This window comes from Rhea americana, unplaced genomic scaffold (assembly GCF_003343005.1).
Source record: "Rhea americana isolate MKP2758 unplaced genomic scaffold, rheAme1 scaffold_452, whole genome shotgun sequence".
Lineage (NCBI taxonomy): Eukaryota > Metazoa > Chordata > Aves > Rheiformes > Rheidae > Rhea > Rhea americana.
The window spans coordinates 190,309-217,109 of NW_028186593.1; the positions used below are offsets into that span (position 1 = coordinate 190,309).

At 49.0% G+C, this 26,801-nt stretch overlaps 1 protein-coding gene across 1 annotated transcript in view; it reads right to left on the reverse strand.

The window, feature by feature from the left end:
- Window positions 1-25,130, reverse strand: part of LASP1 (LIM and SH3 protein 1) — a 33,547-nt gene extending 8,417 nt beyond the window's left edge. The window contains exons 1-3 of the mRNA XM_085316143.1: window positions 25,016-25,130; window positions 9,485-9,569; window positions 626-733 (exon numbers count right to left, since the gene is read on the reverse strand). Coding sequence (XP_085172269.1) covers window positions 626-733; window positions 9,485-9,569; window positions 25,016-25,071 — 249 coding nt within the window. The 5' untranslated portion in view covers window positions 25,072-25,130. The remainder of the gene's footprint in view (window positions 1-625; window positions 734-9,484; window positions 9,570-25,015) is intronic.
- Window positions 25,131-26,801: the final 1,671 nt, after the last annotated feature.

Here is a 26,801-nt window from a genome sequence, read left to right on the forward strand (position 1 = left end):
AAGGCAAGAGGAGCCTGGCAGAGGACAGCTGAGGCTGCATAAGGGACAGGAGGAAGAGATGTGCCTTTTGCTGGGGTTACCACATACAAATACAAGCCAARATGTATGGAGTCACTCAGCCCTCACAGGAAGGCAGCACCAGGCCTTCCCCAGAGCCTGTGGAACCACCTTCCTTAGGATCCCCCTCTCCCACAGCCCACATCTGCTTCCTCCACTACAGTGTCATCCCCTTGTATTCCCCTTCATCTTGTTTATGCTCTTGCTTCTCAGTCAAGATTTATTTGAACACCTAGGAAGTAGTTAAGGTCTCTGATACCTCTCTGCATCTGGCYGCAGCCTCACCTACTGTATTTGTTGGCCTTCACGGTATGAAGGACCCAGGAGATATGCATGATGTCTAGTTGCAGACAACACTAAAAAGAGGATCACAAGGTGCCCAGGGAGAATGTGTTTGTGAATTACCCTGCCAGGCTTTAAAGATGACACAGCCTTGCTTATTTGTTAACAGCTGTCAGAGCACTGGCCCTTGTTCCTCATTTTGCAGTCAGAGCACCCCCCTGTCGTCCTCAGTAGCACAGTGGGAGGAAGCTCACATCATCACACACACAGATTAGAAGCTACTCACATTGCTGATCTGATCCTGAGTCTTTTTGATTCTCTGCAGCTCTGGGGTATCAGCCACCACACTGAAGCCTTTCCCCTTGTTCTTCTCAAACTCCTCCTTGTAGCGAATCTGGATAGAAGAAAATAAGAGCAGAGATGAATATGGAAGAAAACCAGCATGCACAGCATCCCTGTGTGACACGGGAACTTCACTCCATCCAGTCCTAATAACATGACATACTGCAAAGAACTGAAACACACCAACAGCTTCCTATGCATTTGCTGATCTTGTTTCTCTTTCAATGCAGTGGGGTAAGACGGTTTGAATTTCCTGTGGGCCACCAGTGTGCACTCACTGCACATACCATGGATCAGCTGACCTGTGGTAATTTCTGCTTTGGAGCCTTAAGGGTTTTACGGGCTGCACCCATACAAGAGCATTTCTAAATTAGGGGACATTCAGCCTCCTTCAGGAAAAAAAGTACCCAGGAAGGTCATAACCAAATCAGTGTGGGAAAGATGACAGGTAAAACACAAGCCTCCTCATTTCCGTTTGCCAGATACCAAGTTCTCTTCCCATCACACCCAGAAGCAGAAAAGTCCCTTTTTAAGCATCTATGTAGCTTTAAATAACAAGGACTTGGGTTTCCACCTGTGCTACAAGAGGGAACAAAAAGCAATACACAGCTGAAACATGCAGAGCTGCCACAACCCAGATTTGCTTCCTGGCCTGATCTTGGCACACAGGGTGTTACTAAGTCTGTGCCCTTGGTCACGCCTTGCCCTGCCCACAAACACCGTTCCCACCAAATTCACCCAGAAGCAGAGTCAGCCTCTGCAGAGGCTGCAACCCAGCCGCTGACTCAATCACTCCAGCACGGAAGGAAACACTGTAACCAGCTTTTTGGCCTGCCCTGATAGAGCTGCTCTGCTGACTTTCAGATCTGAGCAGCCAGAAAGATTCCCCATTTCCGCAGGGAGGGGAGAGCAGATGCACATAGCCCGTGCGCAGAGCGCTGTGCGACAGAAATGCAACAGCAAGAGCGTGGGGTCAGAGAGACCCTGCCTGCCTCCCCCCTCGGTGAGGATCTGTGCCTGCACCTTTCGGGGCACCACGGGAGCAGTCTGCATGGCTGCTGCAGAGAGGCACGGCCCAACGTGGATGACCAGCAGCTCCAGTTTCAGAAGGGCCCAAGCCAACTGGGAACCTACAGACCGCCACAAGCAAACCAGGTCCAAAGCACGTTTCCATCCAGATGGAAAATTCACAGTTTATACTTAAGAGACTGGAGACAAACCCCTTTAAGCCTAAAGCAATGAAAAAACACACTCATTTGGGGAAAATGGTGACAAGCCCAAATCTGATGGCTCTAAGGAGCTGACTGTCCATTATGGCAGCCTGAAAACAAGCACACAAACCTGCCCTTCCCCTTCCCTGGGATTAGTCTCCACCGAGCTGCCTTGGGTACTGCAGACAGTTGTACACCATCWCTGAAATGAAAAGGTCACCACTGCCTCTCACGCAAGCAAATTAAACCTCTGGACAYGGACACAGCGGTCTGCAAGGGCACCACAGCCCTCTCTGCACGTAATGCAGATCCGCTGCTTCCCAGCTCCTGTCTGTGGGAGGGCTGTGGGCACAGCGAGGAGAGCCRCGGTCTGGCCGCTCCTTACCACCCACTTCCAGCTCCCGCTTCCAGGCCCTGCCGCTGGCTGCGGCAGTGGGAGAACTGGAACAGGAGCCTCCTTTTAAGGAGAGGACTGGGAGCGCAGGAAGAGCAGCGAGGGGAGCGTGGACACGTCGCTCCCTCCCACTCCCCATGCGGGAGCGGGGAAGTGCTCATCTAAGCAGCAGGCAGACACCAGTCTGTCTGGCCAGCAGAGTCAGCTTCCTGTAACCCTTCCCAGCCCGCAGCCAGACGGGAGCCGCCAGATGTACCCGCAGGAGCCGGGGCTGGCCGTGCGGATAGAGAGCCTGTACGATGGTGTCACGGCCCCTGCCCCTCCATGCTGCAAACCCACAGCGCAGAGAAATCCCCCTGGAATAACAGCACGCTTTCAGGGCGAGCGATCCAGCAAAGCAGCGTGACCGCCTTGCACTCATGTCAATGCCAAGATAGAGCTTGGAGGCAGAGAACCAGCAGCATCGCGGGGGAGGAGGGACGAAACGGATTTCTTCCCAACACACTCTCCTAAAGAGAGACTCCTTCAAACCTCACATTTTTGTGTCCTATCCAGAACAGCACATCCAGCTGGGCCTGGAAACACCTTTCAAGAAAGGCTGCCAACATTTTCTAGTATCTTCTGAATCCTACCATGCCAAGTGGCCATTTCCAGGTTAATCATTACCCAGCAATGCAGCCCTGCTTGCAGAGAGCAGCAGTGCGGGAGACCAAGGTCTCGCTCCACTAGGCCTGGAGGCAAGCGGGAAGGAGCTGCTCGCACTGGCCCCAGGGCACCCGTGGTGCTCTAGCTTGGAGCAGGAGAGGAAGCTGGACACCAGCTCTGCARAGGGCATCAGGAGGCACCCAGGAGAGCTCACTGCTAGCTGTGCAGGTACCAGAGTTCAGGGCTCTGCTGACAGACAGGGCCATACTTGGCATTTTCTGCCCAGGCAGACCTGTTGCTATCCTGCAAGCCCGCAGAAGCACAAGCTTCAGAAGCATATCAGAGTCCCTAACTTTCTTCTCAGCGATGGCATAGCTGCTGAGACCACAGAAACCCAGTCTTAAGCACAAGCAATTTATGCTTTATAAGACATACTCTATGAGTCACATCAAGACTTCTAGCTAATGTGACATTAGAAAGCTTAATGAACCTTAATGAACCCTGTTGGGAAAGGGGGCACTCTAGGAAGATGCAATACAACCAGCATGCCAAAGCACATAGAGGATCACAAGACACCAATTTCAAGGCAGAAGCCACTGTCTGTTTGAAGCAGTACAACGGAGAGAAATGCTTTTGCTGGTTGGGATAACAAATGATTCTTGAAGAGCATCACCGATTAGGAAGGCGCAGCCCTGACGTGTTAGGCAATTAGGCACAAGAAACCCCAAAATTAACAAAGCTGCAACAAAATCTATGACACACACCCAGGCAGTGGATCAGGAGGGGCTGAGTCAGTCCTGTGAGCCAAACCAAGAAGCCCCAGCCTTAGCAAGCTCAACTACATCTGCAGCTGGGCACATAAGCAGTTGTATTTGTCCTTTATCTGCTCTACTTTTAATAAAGGCTTTTTTCCTTTAGATTTCTCCAGTTCGAGCATGGGATGCTGTCCCTGCTATTGTGCCGGCAACAAGCTGCTCAGAACRGCATTTATCCTGCAGCCTTCTGCTCAGCCAGCTCTGAGGAGGGTCACCYGGCACCAACCTTGGCAGTAAACATATGAGAAAAAGTTGACTAGCTCTGAGAAATCCATGGCTAGCGAAAAAACAAAGACACACCAAGGGAGAAGCTAACTGCAAGGCTAAATAGTTCCTATAATAAGTTCCATAATGTATTTTACCCTTCTAAATCTTGTCTGGAGCCCTATCCTCCTCCCCCCCACAGCATTCAGGATAAAGGAATTTGTCCCTAAAAAACAAAGAAGTTTCCCTAAAACCAAGGAATCATCCCCTCACATATGGGGATGCTTAGTTGCAAGGTGGGGMCCTGACTCGAGTCACAGAGGAAGACCCTGGTACCCGAGGGCAGGTCCAAGACCAGCACTGCTTGCCAGCTCGGGTTACAYGGCACCATCAGCATCAGAGGAGGAGACCAGAATCATGATCCAGCAGGAACCTCAGCCCTTCCCTGGCAGGCCTGGGCTCTGCCTGCAGGGAGGCYGCGTCCTCCAGGGCTGCAGTGATCGCCAGGGTTAAGCGACGAGGCCGGAAAGGAGGGAGGAAGTGTTCAGACAAGGCGCCTTTCAGCTTCTCCCTGCCCTTATAAGGGCACCAGGCGCAGGCCGGGCTGCCTGCACCYGGCCAGGCAGGAGTCAGGCAGCGGCGCTTTCCCATGCGCTGCTCGCAGCCGGGTACTACCAGCATGGGGGGGAGGCTGGTTCTGCTGGTGGGAACCAGGGAGGAAGGCGGGCTGGGGAGATGTGACCCGCGACCCCCAGGCAGCCTCGCCRCGGAGGAATCTCCTCCATCAGCACCGCCCGCCCGGCTCCTTCCCCCGCTCCCAGCCCCAGCAGGGCACAGCCACGCTCCTTCGGCGCTCTCAGAAGTTTGAGTCCGGGTGAGCTTGGATGGTAAAGGAAGGAGATAAGTGTGCAATTCAGCACGTCCCACTGTGCTTCCCCAAGGCTAGAGGCCACTGCTGGGCACCAGTTCAGTGCTGTGCAAGGGGCTCTGATGAACCATCACTTCTGCCCGCCCTCCTGCCACACCTGCCCACCCATTTACTCGCTCCTGTCACTCTAGCTCTTAGTTGCCTTTCACTTGCATGCTGTATTAACAGCCCTTCAGTCTCATGGTCCTGGCACTGTCTGCATCACTCAGCTTTACAGGAGCAGAAAGGCAATGGCCCATCATCAACTCAGAGCAAACCATGCACCYATGAGTCCAGCCAGCCAGCTAGACCACACTTCCACAAAGCACCTAGCTAGGTCTGTTCTCCCGAGAGCTTCCCAAGCCTGTATCCACACCTAGTCTGTCAGGGTCCCATCCCATAAAAACAATACAGGATCCAAAATTAATTTCCTCAGAGAAATTGTTCCCCCAGTGCTGGGAATAAGAGCGACAACTCATGCACCCATGCATTATCTGAAGGTAGCCAGAGAAGAACTGCCCTTTGCACATTACAACACTTCAGCAGGTCTCAGCTCAAGCATATTAAACCAGTGCTTGCATCTACATCTTTGATCGTGCTGACAGCAGCTCCCAAAGGTGACAGATGCATTGCTGCAGAAAGGAAAGGCTCAGCACACAAGACTCTTACCTGTCTCCCATGCCACAGGAGCCTCCACCCTCAGACAGGAAAGGCTATGTCCAGAGATACCAATTTTAAAAGTTTGAAAAAGCCACAGGATAGGAACCCTGCAATTTTGTTGCCACACGTGGGCTGTAAGAGAGGGCTGCAGGCGTAAAAGCTGTCGCTTTGGAGACTTATTTAGCTGCACGAGACATTATTATTCAGCTTTTGTCAGTGACCGGAACAAAAGACGCCTTCTCAGTAAACATAAATAGAGRAGGACATCAGGAGTTGCATGAAACAGCTCCAGCTCGGCACACAGCTCCTCCATTATCACCCTCCACCTCCCGGCTCACAGTGCAGCCCCAAACAGCGGCTCTGGTAAACAAGTGGCTTTTCCAGCCACACCAAAGTGGACAGAGGGTATTTTTGGCAGGAGGGAAYGTAGAACCAACCTTCTCAGGGTCACTGCAGCTCACCAGGCCTACAAGACTCCTGGAAGGCCTAGAAAGGGGCAGAGCTGCTTGCTGCTTTTGTCTGGAGCATCACCTCCCACTACCAAGTAATGACTCTCCACCACCATTTGGAAATTCCTTGMAGCTTTCCTAACCAAGGAGATGGACTTGTTCTCTTTTCCTAACGTGGCTCCCAGCTGTTCCCAGCCACAGCTTCTCCCAGGGGGACCTGCACTGCAGGAAGTTTCACAGCAAGGACCAAAGACTGAGCCGTGGCTGAGTTTGGCTGGCAAATGCTAGCCTGAAGGTAAGGTACAACTGTTCACACAATCCTGATCTCACTCCACAAGCAATTGTATGACTAAATCTATGTGGAAAGCTCTGCCCGTCACAGCAGTGTTAGCCAGGATGCACTTTTCAGATAGTAGGAGTGCTTTTGTACCAAAGTTTGCCAGTTCAAATGCTAAGCTGTCATCATAGTAAAGCAGAGCCAGCAAGGCCTCTTTGACAAGCTTTCACATTTCAGCTAGCAGCTCAAGTTTATCCAGTTAATTTGCAAGACTGAATTCTTCTGCCTGCTCTAGRAGGACTGGAAGTGACCTATTCCAATCCTGAAGGAGTTGCATAGCTCCTGCAATTACCAAGGGACTATCAATAAAACAGAGCATGGARCAGCTGTACTTTAGCTAGAGTGCTTGAAGAAATATGAACGTTTGGTGCTTAGAAAATAGGAAATTCCTTTTGTAGGCAGAACAAAGGCTGAGAGAAATTAAGATCCTATCTGAAATGTGTTTAGGATCTGTCCTCCCTGGAGGACTGCGGGCATTTCAGTCTGGCTGTTTCTGCCTGATTCAGCTTCCCTCACCACTCCCTGCTCCCTCCTCTACACAGGGTCTTTCTGCTTTTTAACGCAGTGGAAGAACAGGATGCTCCTCCATTAGCAGCTCTTCCCAGAGCTCGGTTGCTTGGAACAGTCCCTTTAAACTCTTCTGTTCCTCGACAGCTGTTCCAGTTGGGCAGACGTCTGGGTCTCACCAAGATGCTGTAGGAGCATTTGATTAGGAGGAAGGTAGGATGAATAAAGCCACTGGACCAAACCCCTGGACAGAAGGGAAACAAGTATCCCAGGGCCTAGCCCGTTCAACATAAATGGGCAGTACACCTGCAAGCTGACACACAGCAGTGCTCCCATCACACCACCCCGCAGTGCTGTCAAAGGGGAAGGAACATTGCTCTAGTGAAGGTAGGAGAGGCTTCAGGGAGCTGGGCAGGGCTGCTTCTCCCCAAAGGGCAGAAATTCTGCTAGAATTTGAATTTTAGTGACAAAATCTAGGATCTGGCTTCTTAAACAGCTTAAAGCCATGAGGCATCTTGCATTTGGCAGACTTGCAGGAAGGGTTGTCCCCCTTGGTGGYTGGCTGTGTCTTGTAACACCTCACCTGGATGGGTGAAGGGCCAGGTTCTGCAGACTGGGCAGCTCTGTGCAGCCCTAGAAGCACTGGTAGACCACACAAACAGAACACTACACTGTGGGAGGAAGCAGAAACCCCCAGCCAGCTTTGGCAGGATGCACTGAGGCAGTACAGCACAGGCCTGCATAGATACAGTCTTTGCAGCCCAACAGAGCTGAGTACCTGCATTTGCTAGATCTGGTGAGACCAACTTCATGTTTATGGCAGCTGCCTCAGCCCCTCCTCAGTCAGGCAAAGGGGATGTTTTTAGGAGGCACAAGCCCAAAAGAATAAAGATGTCACCTCCTGCAAGACAGCTGTCATACACACAGCATTTGTTCCCAACTGCTTCCTGCACAACACACACAAGGAGCTGAAAGAGTCCCAAAAAGCTATAAAAAGCCTGGGCACTGCAGAGTACAGCCCCAGCACACTCCCTCCCCTAGGGTCTCCTTTAATGGAAAAGGACTAATGAAGAGCCTGAATTCATTGTGAAAACAGTGCTGGAGACTCCAGAGCACTTGGTGCAGCATTGTCTTGATTGTTACCAAGGAAAAGCAACTGTGTCCCCTTAACAGCTCTATGAAACACAAAGCAAGCCCCAGGCTGAGCTCTAACCCTCTGCTTGAGCCAAGCTGCATTTATGCAAGCCAGGGAGCTGTTGGGCAACTTGCTCTGAGGAAGAGAMCTTACAAAAGCAGAGGTTTCAAAACCTGATGCTAGCTGCATGGGTGCCACCAGCTCTATCTTAACAGGTGAGTGAAGGTCCTAAGTTTCCCCCTCCTCCTCCAGCAGGAAATACTCCTCAGCAAGCTACTTTTTAGCTGCTGGCACTTTCAGGCTAATGGGAAGAGAAGAAAGGAAGGTCACTTTATCCTTCACAGCACAGCAGGGAGAGGAATGCACTGATCCCAGAAGATGACTGTTCACCCTGAAAACAACACTAAGGCAAATCCTGTGCTGTGCACCCTCTGCCCAGATCTTCTATGGACCAACACTGTTACAATGCTGAGCTAAGCCAGCAYGCCCTGCTGACAACACTCTGGGCAGTCTTTTTGCCCCCTTTCAAAGGAAAAAAAAAAGTTAAATAGATTCCCAGAACAGTTGCCACATCCTGTGTTCTCCTGAGAGACTGTGACTCAAGCCAAAATTGCCTCTGGATGCATTTTCTTCCAGTGCAGCGTATTCTGAGCATAAGTCTGTAGTTCTACAACATCAAAGCTTAGGACAGAACAGTTCAGGGCCTTGTCTCAGCCGCTCCAACACTGCCCTAACCTTCAGGCTCAGCCATGCCCAAAGAATGCCAGTTCTTGGCAAACTGAAGTCACATGAAGGGCCAGCCAAAGCTGCCAAACCTTGCCCTTCCAGTTGTTTTTCTACAAAAAGCACCACCCACATCTCCCAACTTCTGTAAGTTTTCAGCATCTTGGAGTGAGAGGAAGGAAAATAGAGATTGTTCCTCAGCCCCCCCACCCCCAAAAGGGTAAAGTTCCTACTCTGTCACCAGATTTTTGTGAGAATACTTCTCAGAGCTGTGCCTCAAAGCTAGGGACTTTTGCTAATCCAGGAACTCCTTAAGGATATAGGACAGGACACATCTGGACAACACCCTTCTCAAACTGGCTCTTCTATTCCCACTAGAGGGGAAAATCCTCAAAAACAAAAACCCTGTGTCAGTTATCCCTTCTGTTTATTTCTGCTTGCCAGAGCTTTCAAGCCCTGCAGGATTAGGGTTTATTTGAAATATTTGCCTATGGAGTAATTCCCTGTCCAGATGAGGCAGTTTGTCATTTCACCCAATTGTGCTGCTGGATCTCAGCAGACGAGATACGCTGGCACAAGACACAGACACGACTGGGTGAGGCAGACTGCCTGCTGGACACCTCTTGCTTCTGAGAGATCATAGCAGCCATGGATGAATGGAACAGCAAGCACAGTTCAGATGCATGAAATCTGAACCCCAAACCTGCCTCTCCCTCTTCAGAGCAAGGGTGTTAAGCAAGCATCAGAGCACAGAAGAATGCAGTGCAGTGGGGCAAAGTACACTGGCCTAGGGCAAGGAGCAATCTACAAACTCACCTGGCTCTGAAGCTCGCTCTGCTGCTTTAGACGCAGGTTCTCGGGAGTATCTGCCACCATGGTGAAGGACTGCTTCGGGTAGTGTCTGCAAAGAGAGGACAGAGCAGTTACKGGCATTCCTAGGGGAAACAAGGATATTCACTGGCCTTTTCCATTCACACGGCTGTCAGCTACAACCAGAGAAGTTCTGGGAGAGCCAAGTGCTTTGGCCCCACTCCAGAGCAAAGCCACATCAACTTCAGCAACAGTAATGGTACCGTGGCTACAGAAACTTCAGCATTTGCAGATTTAGCAGTAGCCATTTGAGATGACAGTGTGTCTCACTGTGCACTCTCATCTGGTTTACAATAACTTCGCCTCTGCTTCAGTGGTAAAGGGTCAAAGGGGAGTGGGAGTGATTTTACTTGCTTATTTTACCGAAGTTGCAGCTACACAAGCCTCACATTATCACTTATTAGTGCTGCAGAATCTCATGACTGTGCCAGCATAGCAGTGCCCAACTTGGGGGCACAGGCTGTACTGCTTATCTATACCAGTTCAGTATGTTTAGTGAATCCTTAGGCCTAAAATGGGAGCACTACACAAAGCAAGAACTCCATTGTGGTCTGGCTGCAAGCCCAGCAGCTATTATTTTGAAGTGCCATATAGCAGTTTTCAGAAAAGTGCATGCAGCCTTTGCTATAGAGGACATAAATCAGTCAGAAGAGCTCAAGTACTGGCAGAAAGCAAATAGCTAATGCTAAAGTGGGAGACAACGCAGGCTACTACAGGGCCCTACGCAGACAAGGCAAACTTCACACGGCCRGCCCAACCTCCAGATGCCCAGAAGAAATGAAGAACAGCAAGAGGCAAATCCCTGCCATGACTTCGGAGGTTTAGTGTGCAAACACGGTCTGGTCAAGCCTAGCTGAACATCGTGCAGTTCACAGCCAGACGCTCTCATGCTGCCAAGTGGCATGGTTAGTCCCAACTGCATGACACTTCACCAGCACTCAAGTACCTCTGTTGATCCTTCTCTCAGGGGGGGTTGGCTACATCCTGCAATGCTGAAGACACTCTCCCAATGGCCAGATCAGGTCTGGGCACTCACCCTGTCTCCGCACCTGAAGCATTGTAAGTGATGTTCAGGTTTAGAAGAGGAATGTCTCCAGATTGCCTCACCATTGACCACTGTAGAGAAACTCCTCTGTGGACAAAGCTCCGCAAGAAACACCAAACTGGTATGAACTGCTCTCATGAGATAGCAGAGAAACTGAAGACATCCCACTACAACCTTTAGGGTTTATAACTGAGATGACAGGAAGCAAACGAGCACGAGGTGGAAATTGCCTTTAGAAAGCATCAGCATTTCTCATCTGTAAGAGCTGAAGAAGGATTCCCAAATTCATCAGCAGAAACAGACACTGCAGGATTTTAGGAAAATTACTGTATTACAAGAGAGTAGGTTGAAGGCACAGACACAGCATCATCACTGGCTCATATCTTATGCTTTGAACACAGAGCTGCAAGAGCCCAGGAGAAGGCCAGCTCATGAAACAGGCTTTCCAACTTGCAGCACATAAGGCACCAGGGTGGCTGTTCCGGGCCACAGCAGTACAGCACTTGGTGGTGCAGCCCATTTTCACTTTCAGGTTTGATAAATTCTCTTGAAAAGCCAGGGCAATCAGACTCTCTTCCCACTGTAACAGCTTTAAAAGAGGTCACCAGGTCTAACTGGTGCACTGAAAACAGAACCAGGGAACAGATTGCAGCTCCTCACAAAAGAAGAGCTGAGAGGTTTAACTTGCTCTTTAGGATTTGAAGGCTTTTCCTTACAGTACTGATCCTAATTTCAGGGAGGTGAAAGGCTCTGTCTACTCAGGCCTATAACCCGAACTCTGTGGCCTCCAATTCCCATACCTCACTCAATGTAGTCCAACTGGTGGCTGAACCAYGCTGTGATTTGAGTGTTACATAACAAGCTACAGGATAGCTGCAGTTGCTATCCCTTTATAGACCACAAAGTCATCTGTGGGTCTTAAGAAGCCCTTGGGTTGTGCTTTGGGAGCTTGTGTTCCAGAGCACCAGCAATTATCTACTCACAGAATCAGCATTAGCACCTCTGCCCAAGGCTAACCAAAACATGGTCAAATGATAAACTAGCAGAACACCAGCTGCATATGGAGGAGTCGAGTTGAAAGCTGCTGCCTTACAGTGGTGTTGTCAGAGCAGGAAAGCAAAACATACACAACCCACAGACCTGCAAGAGCAGCACGTATCTTAGTAAAGCAACAGTGCAGGAAACGAAAGGAGTCTCCTCCTCAGCATCTCAGAAGGAAAGAGAATCCACCCCCCGCACAGCCAGAAACCAAACAATGCAGACGTGGTCTGTAAAAAGGGGAAGAGGCAAGCAACAGTTTGCCGCCTGCTCCCCACCAGTCCTGCGGTGCACCCCAAGAGAGGGGACACCTTCCCAAGAAGGWGCAGGGAGGGCATTGCCCTAACTCTTGACAGCAGGTGATGTCAAACAGGACCTGTCCTGTCACCACTAACCCAGCTGGCTGCTACATTAGAGCAGATGAGTTAACACCAGGATCCCCAAGGGTTGGGAAATATTCTGCCCCCCACAYCCACTGCCAGCACCTGACAGGTCTCAGCCAGGAGATCCCAGCCAGCCCTCATCTGTCACTAGCACATGGAGGAGCACAGAGGATGCAACTGTATCCAGACCCAGTAAGCCTGCTCCTGTTTGGCCTTCCACAGGCCACCGCAAACATCCAGCAATAGGGAAGACTGAAAGGRACAAGAACCAGTTTTAGAGCAACAACAGATCACCAGTCACTCCAAGGAGATTGTTTAATCTCCCTTAGATTAACTTGATTGGAAGGTCTAAATGGTACTGCATGTTCAGACTCCATTCCCACTACGAGGAGCTTTTGGGCATCACTACGTAAAGACTTCACACTAGGTTACATTAGGGCACATACTTCAAGGTACTGCCAGCCTGCGGCTTGCTGCAGAGCAACTCCTGCATTAAGACTCCTAAAATGATAAATCCAGGTTTCCAAGAGGGTGCTCACCAAGAACAGCAGGCACTGCAGTGCACTGGGTGTGCTTTCCCACTTTCTGAAGTGCTCTCATGGAARTGAAGCTCTCTACATTTTAGCCATGTTTTTTGCTCTCCCAGTAGCTAATGCGACCAGAGTGTGAATATCTAGATGGGTGTTATGCAGCCTTGCCCAGAGCAGACCTACCGCTGCTGAAAACTTAGGCAAAAGCTCTGCTACTRCCACTGCTGCGAAGCTGCACCAGTGACATTTCAGAAGCAGCAAATCAGACACCTTGGGACCAAATCCACACCAGCTGCTGTCTGCTGCTAACACAGGCATGAACAGCCTAGGAGGCTGAAAAAGGAGGGRGCTCTCTAAATTACAGCTCAACCTTTTGTTAGCAAAGATCTCACAAAGGCTGCTAYAACTGCGCATACACCTAACCATTTCACACCTTGAATGGACAGGATCAAGGGAAGCAGACCATAGACTACAGCACAAAGATGACAAAAATACTTCCTAGTAGCTGATAAGCATCAGTAGTACCAATGCAGCATGCTATTAAGGAGGTCACATTCAACAGCTTTTCTGCAGAGCGCCCTTGCTCAGGGCATTGCTGCACCTCAGCAGGTCCCAGGGACGCCACTTCCCCAGTTCTGAGGTATGGACCACGTACCACGTTACTGCAACGGGAACAGCAAAGACTGGTATCTCGTGTAGAGTTGGGAGTAAACACAGCAAGTGGCACACGTGCATTTTGGGGCAAAACAAGTTGCTATTAGGCTGCTGCTGAGGGAATTGGGCTTAGTTAACAGTAGTGTTAAGCCAATAAATTCACTACCTCAGCCAACAGAGACTTGGTCTCTTGTTTTACCCATTGCCATTCACGTGCTAGAGCCCCTTCGAGTTTCATGGAAGTCACTGCCTGACTCATACCAAGTCAACGAAAACAAAGCCACTTTTTAAGTCTAAGTGGAGTTAAGAACCCAAACACCCTCCCAGATTGCTAATTCTGCATTTGGATGATCAGGTCTTGAAAGTAAGAAGCTACACAGATCAGCCCCAGGCCTGCACTTCAGCCAGGGAGCAGAACTCTGTCCCTGTCTGATGACATGGGAGGAGAATCCAGTGTCATCAGCATTGCCTGGAGTCTCTGCAATTCCAAAAGGCTTTCCCTGCTACTCAGCAACAGCTCCTACAGCAAATCCCAATTTAAGACCCTCTTCCCTTCAAGGACACTGAAATACGAGAGGCCTGTGCACAGATTCCAGGCTGGGCAGGAAAGCCTCTGCAGTGCAGCAAGACATACGGCTCCTGCGAAAGGTAAATGCATTTTTCGAGTTGTGCACACTGGTGAGACAGAGCTGCATTTACGGCTCAGTCACGGCCCAGGAGCGCCGTACTATCTGCTAGTGCCCTGCTATCTCTGAGTGCCAGAGCCTAATCATTAGGTTACCATGGCAACCGCATCCAGTGCTCTGGGCACGCGAATGGAGGAAAGACGGAGTCCCAGGCAGTGGCCTCGGGGTGCAGGAAAGAAGCCTCAGTCACTGAAGGGATGAAAAACCAAGTTACAGTACAGAACAGAGGGGCGACCTGGTCACAGTGAAATCCATCCTCACGGAGCTTTGCTKCCCCTTAGCCTGCTCCAGACGCACGGAGCTTTTCCTCTTCCGAGCAGGGGACACGCAAGGATCTCCCCAGGCTCCAAGAGCTTAAAGCTCTGCGTTGTCCCTACAGCCCAGCGGCAGGTGAGGATTGCACATTCTCATTGCAACTACCCTGCTACATCCTGGGAGAAGACCAGAGAGCAAGAGACCCTGTTGGGCACCACTTCACCCTCTCCCATTCCGGGGACAGGGCCTTCCTTATTTTCTACTACACTAGACTTATATAGAACAGGAACATATCTGAGGCCCTACATGAAACTGAAAAGCCAGATCTTCATACAAAGAAAAGCACAARTTGAACCTTTTACCCTTGGATTAGATTAACTTTTCTCTAAAGTGAAGCTCATGAGGCTTGCCTGATAAGGAAAAGGCATTTCAGTCCTTTGGGTATTTAAGTCCAGGAGTTCCTGATTTAGGAGTGGTGACAGAAGTCACCCCCACTTGCAGAAGTCAGTGCTTCCCACTGCTCAGCCAGTATAAACACAGACACCCATAACCCAGGAACACACTAGAGAGGGAAAATCATCTCATATGCATGAGAATCAGCCCACAGTTATAGTCAGCAATAAATTAAATCTTAATGAGAAAGTACTGAGTGAATTGCCTTGGGTTTGGGGAGAGCATATAAGGCAGCATGTGCGTGGGAACAACRCGTCTGTTCTCCCCCTCAGCACCTGTGGGATTTAGAGCAAAGACAGATCCTTTCCTCCTTGCATGGGGTGGTCTCATGGTAGAGGAATAAACTCAAATTCTCTCCCTTCTTAGAGCTAGAAAAAGCAGAGCCAAGAAAGGAACAGAGCTATGGGTCCTTGCTGCCCTCCCCCCGGCTCCACCGTAAATAGGTCTTGGCTAGGGAAGCAGAGAAGGGGGAGGATTTCTTTCACTCAACCTGCCTCTCTTTCAGARGAAGCGTGAGCACCACATGCCAAATCTAAATGTGCAGTTACGGAACAGTCATCTTCACTAACATGGACTGGAGTGGAAGGCACAAGAGGACTTTCAAAAATAGGAAGTAGCAAGAATTTTGGTGCCTACCATGCCAGTAATACCCAGTGCTACACTGCAACTTCCATTAAGCACTGTGCTCTCAGCCCAAAGTCCTCAAAGGAAGAGGCATCCTGCCAGGAGCTGCAAAAGACACCATGCTGCAAGAGCTGATCCAAGCTCCAATTAGGCCAATTAGACCTGTTAGCAGGTCCACTCCCAGTATCACACACATGTACAGCTCCTATAATACACTGCACCTGCCTCAATTCCCTTCCCTCCCTCCTCTCCAGAAACACGTGTTAACATCCCTATGTTAATCCAACAGGTAGAGAGCTATTCAGGGAAAGAGCCACAGGAGTAGAGACATCCACTTTAGGGGAAAATTAGGCCAGGAAGAGTCTGTGCCCTAAAGGGTCATTAAAAAACAAAAAAAAACACCACAAYGCTCCAGGCTTTAGACCCAAGCAGCTGAGAAGACAAACAGGGGGAAGCTGTTTCAAACAATCACTCTTCTGACAAACTGAGAGGAAATAATTAGTCCCACGCACCCTTAGATGTGACATTTGTGTAAAGTCTGCTGCTAAGTAATAGCTATTCAGGCAAAAATATCAACCTYTCATGAACAAACGGGAGTCTGGCAAAACACCCGTTCAAGCTACCTGTGAGGAGGTGCTCCTGGTTCCTGCTCCTGACCAGTGCCACAGCAGCTCAGCATCAAAACGCATTGCTGCCGCGCTGGCCGGAGAAGCGCGGCGCGTTCTCCCTGCCCAAGGGACGCTGGAGGGACGAAGCGGGGAAGGAGCCGAGTTTCGGCCACGCGGAGCAGGCCGATATCTTGCAACCTGCCTGGCGCTCCACAGCGCYGGAGACGCTTAAAGCAGCCGAGCAGGTTAAGTGCAAGGCCAGCGGTCCGGAGACCGGACACGGAGGCAGGGGGTGAGCGCTCGCCGAGACCTCCCAGCTCGKCACGCCCTCCCCATCCCTACAGCAGCTTTATCAGCCGAGGCAGACGCRGATTATTTTAACAACGCGGCGCCGCAGAGAGGAGCCTGCCACGCCGGCCTCGTCGGGGCAGAGCCGACAGACGGCCAGCGGATTCGCCTCACACTTCGAGTCTCTCGCAGCAGTCRCCGCTGGCATCCATCCTATGCCTGATTAGAGTTTAACGAATCGGACAAACGGGATGTGCCTCCCCCCCAATCCTCCGCCACAGGGGGCTGCCGTCAGATTAAGCGAAACGGCAGGCGGGTACGTGGGGCAGCGGGACACGTGACGGAGCAAAGCCGCGAGGCAGCGTCTTCTCTCGCCAGGCTCCCACCCTCGCTCAGGGCTAAGAGATACCCCCTGTAATCCGCAGCTCCATAGGACCCAGGATGCCGACGCTCATCAGAAGAGATGCTGAGAAAAGCCTGCCTAGCTTCCGCGCACCACAAGAAGTAATCAGATCAGCAGCGGAGGAGGACAGGAGCACAGGGACAACCCCAGAGGCAGCCTCACCTTCCGGCCAGACTCCTCTGGCATCTGCCTCACAGGAGGCAAACAGCCCAGAGCACTTTCTGCTACCCCCTCCAACACACTTTTTTTTTTAAGTTATAGCAATACCTCTAACACAACAGGTGTCATCTACAGAGAAGGCGGCTGTACTCCACCTCAAAAAAAAAACTCCAAAAAACAACAAAAAAAACCCTTATGTGCACAGCTCCTCCACAGAAGGAAGGAAAGAAGTTTTATGGCCTGCAGTGAGATTCTGCATATGAGCCTTTGGCAAAATATTCCGATGAGTGTGAGCTGGTTCAACTAGAGCAGCAAGAGACAAGGCATTTTTTGTTGTGCTGTTAAACCAGGTCAAATCAACTCCTAATACAGGAGCTAGACACAGTCTATCTGGCCCGAGAAGACTGAGTACTTTAACTCCRAGCCACCTGAAATTTAACTTCATTGTTAATAGCAAATCCTGCAATTACCATRGGATAATGTTGTTTGCTTTGTGCATTCAACAGCCTTTCCCTAGCTAGTTTCCTTAGTGTCATTATAAAAGTCCTCCCACAGCCACTGGAGAAAGTTTGCTTAATTTACTTAACAGTCATGAAGAAAACCCAGCACGACTAAAGGCACGCCTAAGATAGAAAGCCGCTTTTGAACTTAACGTGAGAATCTAAATATAGAATCCCTACTCCCCATGCACCGGGCAGAAACAGCCCTTCACCAGCCTCTTGGGCCCAGTTTCCTGAAGATCTACAAGTCAAAAGGCATCCAAGTAGCATTTTCACCTCCCCAGATCCAGAGCAGTAGTGCAGAGGATGTTCCCTGCTGATTTGAACTCTAGCCCAGCATGAATCTCTGAGCACTCACACCCCATCACTTCCCAGTCCTGCCCTAAAAGTGACATTTGCTGGGAGCTGCCTCCCAGAAGAGGAAGTATCACCCTTTTCCCACCCAGMTAGTCAAGCCAAGTTAAGCTTGGACCATTCCTGCCCTTGTAGTTTCTCACAAGATAGGAAGCCATAATTAAACTTCTGCAATAGAGCCTGCAACATCCACGTGGCTTTCAAAAGCTAACTTGAGCAGCAGGTCTGTTAGCCACGGGACGCAGACTTGCTATCTTCAGCATGACTGGGAGATGAGTATCTGTTCCTAAGRAGAGGATCCTAGGTGCTGTAGGTCACAGGTGATTTGACTGAGTTTTTAGAAGAATCATCTCCACCTCAGTATTGTTTGCATTTATGTAACAGGATGCTTTAAGTACTCTGGCAGACTTATGCAGAAAGCAGTGGTACAGTACTACTGATGCAAATAAAAGGTCCCTTCCCCATTTCTGCTGTATCTTGCACCTCCAGGAGGCAGGTCACCTTTGCACAGCTGTCTCAAGGCTTTGGTAAAACCAAGTTAAACAAAGCAAACAGAATTTGCTAGAAGACTCACAAGTTCACATCTTGCTTTTCAAAGAGTTGCTGATTCTTGGGGACATGCTTTAAAAAAAATAAACTACTCTTATTTAATAAAGGAAGCACCACCTTCACTTTGCAAAGGGCCTGTGAACATCTTACTGTAAAAAAGCAGGCTCTCTGCAGAGAAAGATTTCAATTCCTCCCAGCATTTCCAGGAAGACACTGCCAAGATGGCTGGTCCAGCTCTCCACATGTGCAGCTGCTGCCTTCTCCAAGCGTCTGCTCACAGCCTACCCAGAACTCACATTGGAATAAAGTAACTCAGGGCATGACTTTGTAGGACACCTTCTCACAAGGATTCCCCTATTACCCACCCAGTGTAGTAGTGACAGGCTAACACAGAGCTGGAGAAAGCAGGAGTGTTTTTCTACAGAGTTCCCTGAGTAACTTTGAGCAGAAATCCCATAATGCTTGTGAGGGAAGCAAGATTCATCAGCTCCAGCATGGTTCTCCTCAGTGTCTTAGCACATCAGCATTCRATGTAGGACAGCAGCAGGGAGCAGTATTTTACTGAGCCAGCTCTGCTCTCACTGAAAACAGGCAGCATGTGGCTCACCCCCTCTCCCAAAGGCTTTGCCAACAGTTACCAGAGGGTGTTGCAGAGCAGTATGTTGCCTACGTAAAAAGCAGCTTGTTTTCAAAAACCTGCTTTAATCCACAATGGAAAGATTTCAAGTGAACACAGAAGAACAGGGACTGCCAAACTGTGAAGTCAGAAGTCACTTCTGGAAACAGCTGTTTGCCACAGTTCCCTCGCTCCCCCTCCCACGACTCAGCCCCAGTACAGAGCCATGCCTGTCCAGCCCTCCCTCTGCAGAGGGGCCTCAGCTCCAGCCAGGGCTGAGACGAGAGCGAGGATTGATAGCCCCTACCCAGAACCTGAGGTTACTTATGGGAACAACATGGGCACTGCAACGGAGCTGGGTTTTTCCACAAGGTTTTTTTGGCATGGATAAGCAAGTTTAGGAAAGTCAACATTTATAGTCTGCCTCCTCAGTGAGATCAATGCACAGGCTAAGCAAGCCTCACTGCAGAACCAGATTAAGTCCTTGCACCATCTTTTAGGGCMAGGACTAGCAGCAGCACAGGCAGAAGACAGCTGAACTATATGGTCCATGATAATTAAGGACAGAATCTATAGATAGCCTGAGTTATACCAGATTGAGCTACAGAGCTAGTGAAGCAGGAGCAGGCACTCCCCCAAGTCCAGAAGAGGCTTGGCACAGCCTGTGTTTAGAAGTAGGCAGATGGGTGCAGAATGCCTTGGGCTACTGTGAGGGAGCAGCATGCAAACACAGGGCAAGCTTGGGAGGAAAAGATAGTGACCTGCAGAGAGAGAGAAACAGTGAGATTTCCCTTCATGTCCCCTAGCACAGGCTTTATCTACAAATGCTTCACATTGTGTGTAGAGGGGTAGAATTGATTTAAACTGCTTGGCAGCAACATGAATCAAGAAGTGACGAGAACACCGAACACTGATCTGATTAGGCTTGCCTTTGCACTTCATTGCCCCTCAAGCCATCTAGATTGCTTCAATGGGGGGGGGGGGGTAAAGTGGGCAAGGCAGATTAGCTTTGCCCTGTAAGTAGAGCCTAAGATGCAAAGTTTCCATTCTAGACACTGAACTCAGTGGTGCCTACTGCTAACAGCAGGCAGAAACCAGTCATGGAAAGCAGCTAATACCAAAAGACAGGGTGGATGGAGGGTGGCAGAATCCTAGAGAAGGATTCTGGATTTCTATAAGCTGCTTTGGAAGCTTTACACAGTCATATGACCTGCAAGAGGTCTCTCCATGAAGTCTGGGTGTATAGACAGCACTTGGGCTAAGTCATTCCTAAACACTTCAGGGAACAGATGCTCCACCCCAAAGAGGCTCCTTCAGCCCTTGCAGCCTTCCAACCATTGAATCATGGCATTACTCAGAAGCATTTTTCCATACATTTTATCCCCTCTCCTCCACAGAGATCAGGAAGCTTTTCCTCAAACACCAGAGGTAAAACAGAAGTATTCCATATTCCCTAGCTCCTCTGTCTCTCCTTAAAGCCAAGTGTGTTGGGGGTCCTCCACCCCACAACAACATATGGGAAGGCCAGCTTTCATTTACACTGAAACAAAGAGCAGTGTCTGTTCAGAGCACCACAGTATGCAAAGCATGTACATGGAGACAGAAAGATGGTTATTCTCATCCAGAAATTCAGCACAAATAAAGCATTGGATAAACACCTGGACTCCATCCCAGCAACACAGTTGTTCCTCCTTCCCTTCCTGCTTCCCCCCTCCCACCCCAGAAGACACTTGGAAGGATCATTCCATTAGTGTAGTAGGCAGCTACCAGATGGAGTGGCAAGGAATGCCAAGAAGAGATCACTGGCTTGTTGTGAAACTCAAAGCAGCTCTGCCTGCTACTTGCTAACTTTTTCCAAGCAAAAAAGTAAGCCCCAGAGGTATCAAACAGCTTACTGAATGGAAAGGCAYGCATGGATCAAGTTACTGTTGAGAGATCTGCTAGGGAGGGTCTTAGGGCTGTTACCAGAAATTAAAGGCTTTACAGCTCCCACGTTCAGAGTCACCAGTGCCCAAATACTACTTGAGTGTCAACTCTAGGTAGACCTAGGCAAGTGACTCAGTATCAGAGGAATGTCAGGCCCACAAGTCCAGTCCCCCAGGACACACTCAGTCTGAGTGACAGCCACAGTTGGGTGTGGCTTCTCTGCAAGGGAAGTTGATTGCTTGGAGAAATACTGAAGTCACAAGCACAACAGATGGAGGTATAGTGACCCTTCTGAYACCTACATAAGGTATTTTCAGCAGCCTTCCATATCAGTTAGCCCCTTTTTGAGGTGGAAAAAAGGGTAGTCCTCCCCCCCCATACACACCCCACCCACCCCCCACTAGCATAGTGGGGGAGAACAGCAGTGCAGCATTTTCCTTCTGTGCTTAATATCAGAATAGCAGGCTGCTGAGCTATGTCTACAGCAGAGGTGAGCAGGAAGGGCTCTGCCAACAGCAACACCTCCATCACACAAGTTCAAACAAAGGATGTTGTGCTTTTAAGGCTAGGCCACTGACAGGAGTGCTGTGTCTTCTTGGTGGGGGAGGAGGGATTGCTGAGCATTAGGCCATTAACTTCCTGCCAGCTAGTCTGCAGCATTCAACTTTAAAAAAGACACCACCAAAGCACTGTGGGGTTGCACATGGCAGGAGACAACCCCTTCGATTAGCCATGCTCCAGCAGTAGGATTCCAGTATGAGATGCACATACAGTGAGAGCAGGGCTTTCTGAATTGAGATGCATCCAACAGGACAACTGCATTTATATCAGCATGAATTCAGAAAACCCACAGTTCCAAAATGAGGTCTGGCCTTGGACTTCATCTAGCAGCCTCTCTGGAGGAACATGAGGAGAACAGTGTTGTAGCCAACAGGGCAGAGACCTGCTGCCCCTATGATAGGGAGAGGAGACTTGCCCACTGCTGCCTGGATGCTGCTCTCACTGTGCTCCAACTCAGAGCTCCACACTCCAGCATACGCAAGCTCTTCTTTGCATTTTAAGTAGCAGTGCTGTCCAGTAATGCCTCTGAAGATGCCGATTCCCTAGACCAAATATACTGCTTTGAACTCTCAGACAGGATTTTCAAGGCACTAATTCATGATGCATGATGAGTGGCTATGTCTAAGCAAAGCATGAAGCTGCCAGTTGTCAGCGTACTCTGGAGGGAGAGAAGATCAAGGCAATGAGGATCAATGCAGCACTGTTGCATCTTCACATAGGATTTCAATGAAACAGTCARCCCAATACCTTGCTAAGGTCAGTGCAGGAACACTGAGGAAGATGGTTTTGTCTACTGCAGAGCAAAGAGTCCCTGACATGGGGGAAAGAACTAGTGTTTAGAGGGCAGMGTTAACCATCCACCTTATTGGAAGGCTTCACACAGATTTATTGCTGGGTAATGTCAGATAGAGAGGAAGCCCAGCCCTCTTCCTACTGCTCTCTTGAAGAAAGACTTCGGAATTTGGCAGAAGGCCAGGGCTCAAACAGAGGAGACCCTGTGTTGAGGCATGTTCAGAAATGCAGCCTCTTCCCTGCCAGGATAAACGTTGCTTTTCCCACTCACGCTAGCTTCCCGCCCTCCCCCCCTTTCCCTTGGCTGATAGGTGACATTACCCTGCAGCTCTAGTATCAGCAAAAGCTGTTTGGAAATGGTGGGCCCCTTCTGGATAGCTCTGGGTTATCCTCATACCAGCTACACTCTCACCTTGCCTGGTAGTTTCTTCCTTCCCAGGATATTCTGTGGGGATACCACGTGCTCCAGCTACAAGGACAGCAGCTGAGAAGGAATCAAGCCCGAGTTCCCTCACTGTAGCTTCAATTCACATCTATGACAGGCACTGCAGTTGCATGGCCTTCCCCCTGAGTAGGCAAAKGGGTTCCAGCTGCCAGAGACAGGCCTCATGCCTGCAAATTTGAGCTCCTCCCAGTTCCTTTTACTTTTGAAGGCACAACCATACAAGATAGGAAGAACAAAGYATTTAACATAGGTCTCAGCACACACAACTCCAACATCCAGGACTACCTTGAGTTGAGTCAATACAGCTGCCTCTTCAGGGAGGCTTGGAGGCCACTGAAGGGTTAAGACAGCAAGTCTGCTTCAAAGGCAGTTCTTGAGCAGAGGGGGTTGAGAAACTGAGATGGGTTGAGGTTACACAGACTCCTTGGAATTTCAGGAATTTCCCATTATTATCCCACTTCCCTTTCACCAGCATGAAGGGGAGACAGCACAAGAACAGAACTCCAGGCCCATCCTTATGGCCAGAGGCAGCACTAGGGACGAGTATGCCCCAATGCTCAGTGCCAGGAAGCTCACTGTCAAAGGTGGTATCGGGCTGCACTTGATCTAAAGACAGACAGCACTGACTCAGGATACCAAGATGATCTTAGAGGCTCTTATCTTCTGTAGCAAGGCCTGCAGCCCTGTGCAAGTCACAGTTAAAGAGATGCTTTATTCTGACTTCTCSTCCAGCCACCTGGCAATGCAACACACACTATGAACATCTCAAGAGTTAGAAATCCAGGTAGCATCCAGTCAGAGCCTCATCTTCAAAATTTGGTGCAGACTTCTGCTTCCTGTCCAGTTTGTAGGTAGCTGCCTGGGATGAGCTGACTCCAATCTTGTCACTCATAACTAGCTTCTCTCCACCCACAGAAGAATGGATGAAAAAAATCATGCTGGGCTCCAACACACAGCCCTGTACTCATAATCCACAGTCTTTTAGCTTGCTGAAATGGAATCTCAAGCTCCCAGACCCCAGGCTGATCAGTCAGCCACAAAGTATTTTTAGAGACTTGATAGCCTAAGTACAAGTGCTGGAAAGCTGTCATTCCCCAGTCACAGACACTACTCTTATTCTGTGAAGTTCCCAGTTTTGCCTTGGAAGCAGGAGTTTTAGTAGTGCTGACAGTAAATAACTTAGATATCTAGATACATCTCACTCCATTGCCATCCTGCACCTCAGATAAGATCCTATTACACAGTTAACTCACTACTAACAAGTCTCATCTCTCTTAATAGAATTAATACCCATCATACAAGGATGTTTTCAGGATTAATGTTTAAGAGTACTTTGTAAAAGGAATATGCTATGCAAGCGTTAAATASTATTTATGTTCTTCAAAAGAAAATTAGATAAAGTATAAGCAGCTACAAAGATCTACTACAAAATAACTTTAGACATTAAGAAACTTGTCAAGTGAGCACTGAGTTCTACTTACCTATGGATTCAGTAGGGACTACCTTTCATGATACAATGGCAGAAACTAGAAACCTATTGTCATTAACTTAGACAAATAAGCTAACTGGATTAGCTTTTAAGCATTCTGAACTCCAGTGATCAATTCCAGATGAACTAAGGACTTTAAAAATCTAAGACAAAGACAGCATTGAAGATTTTTAGTGCAAAGCTTCCTGTCTAAACAGACTCAGTGTTGCACATCACATTTAAGGTCTCCCAGAGTAACAACTTCAGAGTAGAGTACTTTGAATCACCCATTATTATTCAGATCAAAAAGTCTATTGTCAGCAGAGATCTCCTACTGTTGTACACAGCTGGGGTCCTTCTTGACAGCAGAAAAAAATTATGGGGGCCAGTGAAGATGAATCATCCATAAGCAGCTTGAAAGATTGGGGAACCTGAGGGATCAGAGACCTGCTATGTGAGGTGCAGTATAGCCAGCTGACCTCACTCTACCCAGCTCTGCCTCCATCTTCTCCATTCTCTGCTAAGGAGAGAGAGTTCTTACATTTGAGCTGTATCTGAGATAGATATATTTACCTTTAAAACTTCTAGGGTTAAATGCCACTAGATTAGTGTCACTCAACTTGGCCACAACCCCAACATCTCAGCAGAGCACAGGCTGCAGTTAGATACCAATGTTCCACACACCCCCTTCTGTGCAAGGGGCACTTCTTGGTTCCCAGCTAACTACTGTTAGCATTGTATAAGCACCTTGCTCTTCTTAAGGGAACTCAAAACTCCATGCAAACACCTGCTTGTATATGATTTGTATCCACCTTGAGTCTGTCCAAGCTAGAACTTAAAACAGTGGCCACGACCTGGCATTTAAGTCTGAAAAACATTCACTGTTGTGGTACAGACATTAATTGKGTTTCAGTCAGGGCTTCACATGTGCTCCCAGGAAATACTGTAAAGCAAAGGGGAAAAGATCATTTCCACAGAGCAAGGTCARGATTCTCCACACCCCTAAGCATCAGTTCTCACATCCTGGAATCCAAGAAAACTGCAAGGGAGGKGGGCCCAGCAACTACTACAACATTTAATGGGCTCAAGCATCAAGTTACAGGCCCAACACATTCTCTGTAGTAACTAGCAGACACTTACGCATTGCAGTACGGCTTCTTCTCGTAGCCCTTGTAGTTTTTCATGTTTAGGGTCATCTTGCAGGTCTCGCAGTGGAAACATGCTTTATGCCAGAACTGGAAATAGAGACAAGAGAATCATTAACAGAAATGCCTTACAATTCTAATGGGACATGGCCCTGTTCTGCACAACTTAAATTCAGTGGCTCCTACAGCATGCAGAAGTCAGTGATGAGAGCTATACCATCTGCAAAACCTAGAGACAGACAATATTCTTACTAGTTTAGGACTTAAGTATCTTGTCCCACTGGTATGTAGCTTATCTGAACAGGGCAGCAACATTTGTGACTTAGTATTACAGCAGCACCTTGCTTTCTTATCTGCAGATCAGGGATTAAGCTTGACTAGATATAAGATAGGGAAAAAAAATCCCTACTCAAAGAGGTACAACATAAAACCCTGTGAGCAGGAGACTGCCAGCAACTGAGTTAACAGCTGTAGTTTAAAGGCTTCAAAGTTACTTCTTTAGTTTTTTTTTTTTTTTTTTTTTGCAGATGTTAGCCAAGAGATAGCCAGAAGAGCAGGTCAGGTGAGGCTGCAGAGATACCAAGACAAGGAAACAAAGATGGAGAAAGATTCTCCTGAGAAGCCAACAGTAGTGAAGACCTTTGAGCTGACAGTATGAGACAAATTACTGCCCTTCTGCCTGCTGAGTTGGGCAGCTAATCCCAGATCTAAAAAACTATGATCTCAAAGAACACAGAATAACCTCACGAACACCTCTGCTTCCCTCTCCCCATCACAAAGCTGTCAATAGCCATGACCAGTGCTACATCCTYGAACAAGGAAGAGCTAGGGAGGTAGAAATAAGATAAGCTGCTAGCTTGAAGTTGTGGCAATGGTAAATTTTACACCCTCTCCCACAGAATTCTTATAATAGCAGCCTCAGGTTTACCCCACACCCCAGCTGAGGTCTGTGGTCAGAACACAGCCTTACAGCAGCATGGCTGTGCTCTTCACCAGTGAGGTACACTCAGATTCAAGACTAATAGATACCCCYTGAAATCTGGACAGTATTACAGGTTGCAACATCTAATGAACTCTAAAGATCYGTTCTGCAATGTTTAGAGCTATTCTTACTTATTTAAGTAACATTCTGTGGAATAGTATTTCCACAGAGTATTTGACTGAGCAAAGTGGATTCCCTGCCTGGAAGGAGCCCTATTGGGAGCATTCAGAGCTGCTACTGAGCAGTTACACAGGCCYGCACAGCCACTAGACTCCCTACGGTCTAAGGCTAACAGCCTGCCAGCTGCCAAGTGACCAGACCTTCTTGCATCCTCAGGTAGCAATGGCAAGAGATTTCCTGGAGGGTATGAAGTTACTAGTACAGGGACCAGACAAGGCACTACAGAAAGGAGGGAGCACAGGCAGGAACCAAGTCGGGACACTACAACAGGGAATGCACAGCCTGAGGCAGTATCTTTACTCACTTGAGGTTACTCCTGCCCTAGGATTCCCCTCTCCTCCCAGGGCCTCACAGTTCAGCTGAATCAACTCCTGCAGCAAGCTCCCTAGCACAGCCACAYCTGCCAAGCATGCAAACCATCCATCACTAGCTCTGCAAACCTAAGGGGAGAACAAGGAGAGCRCCCCATCATCTCACAGTACCCAAGCAGATTAAACAAGCATGCTGTGCAACTCCCAGGACACTGATTCAGGCATAAGTCTAATACGCAGTCAGCAAACTCAGGGAGAACAGCRGGCAGTTGCTAGGATTTCCACCATACTCTTTAAAAAGCTATTTC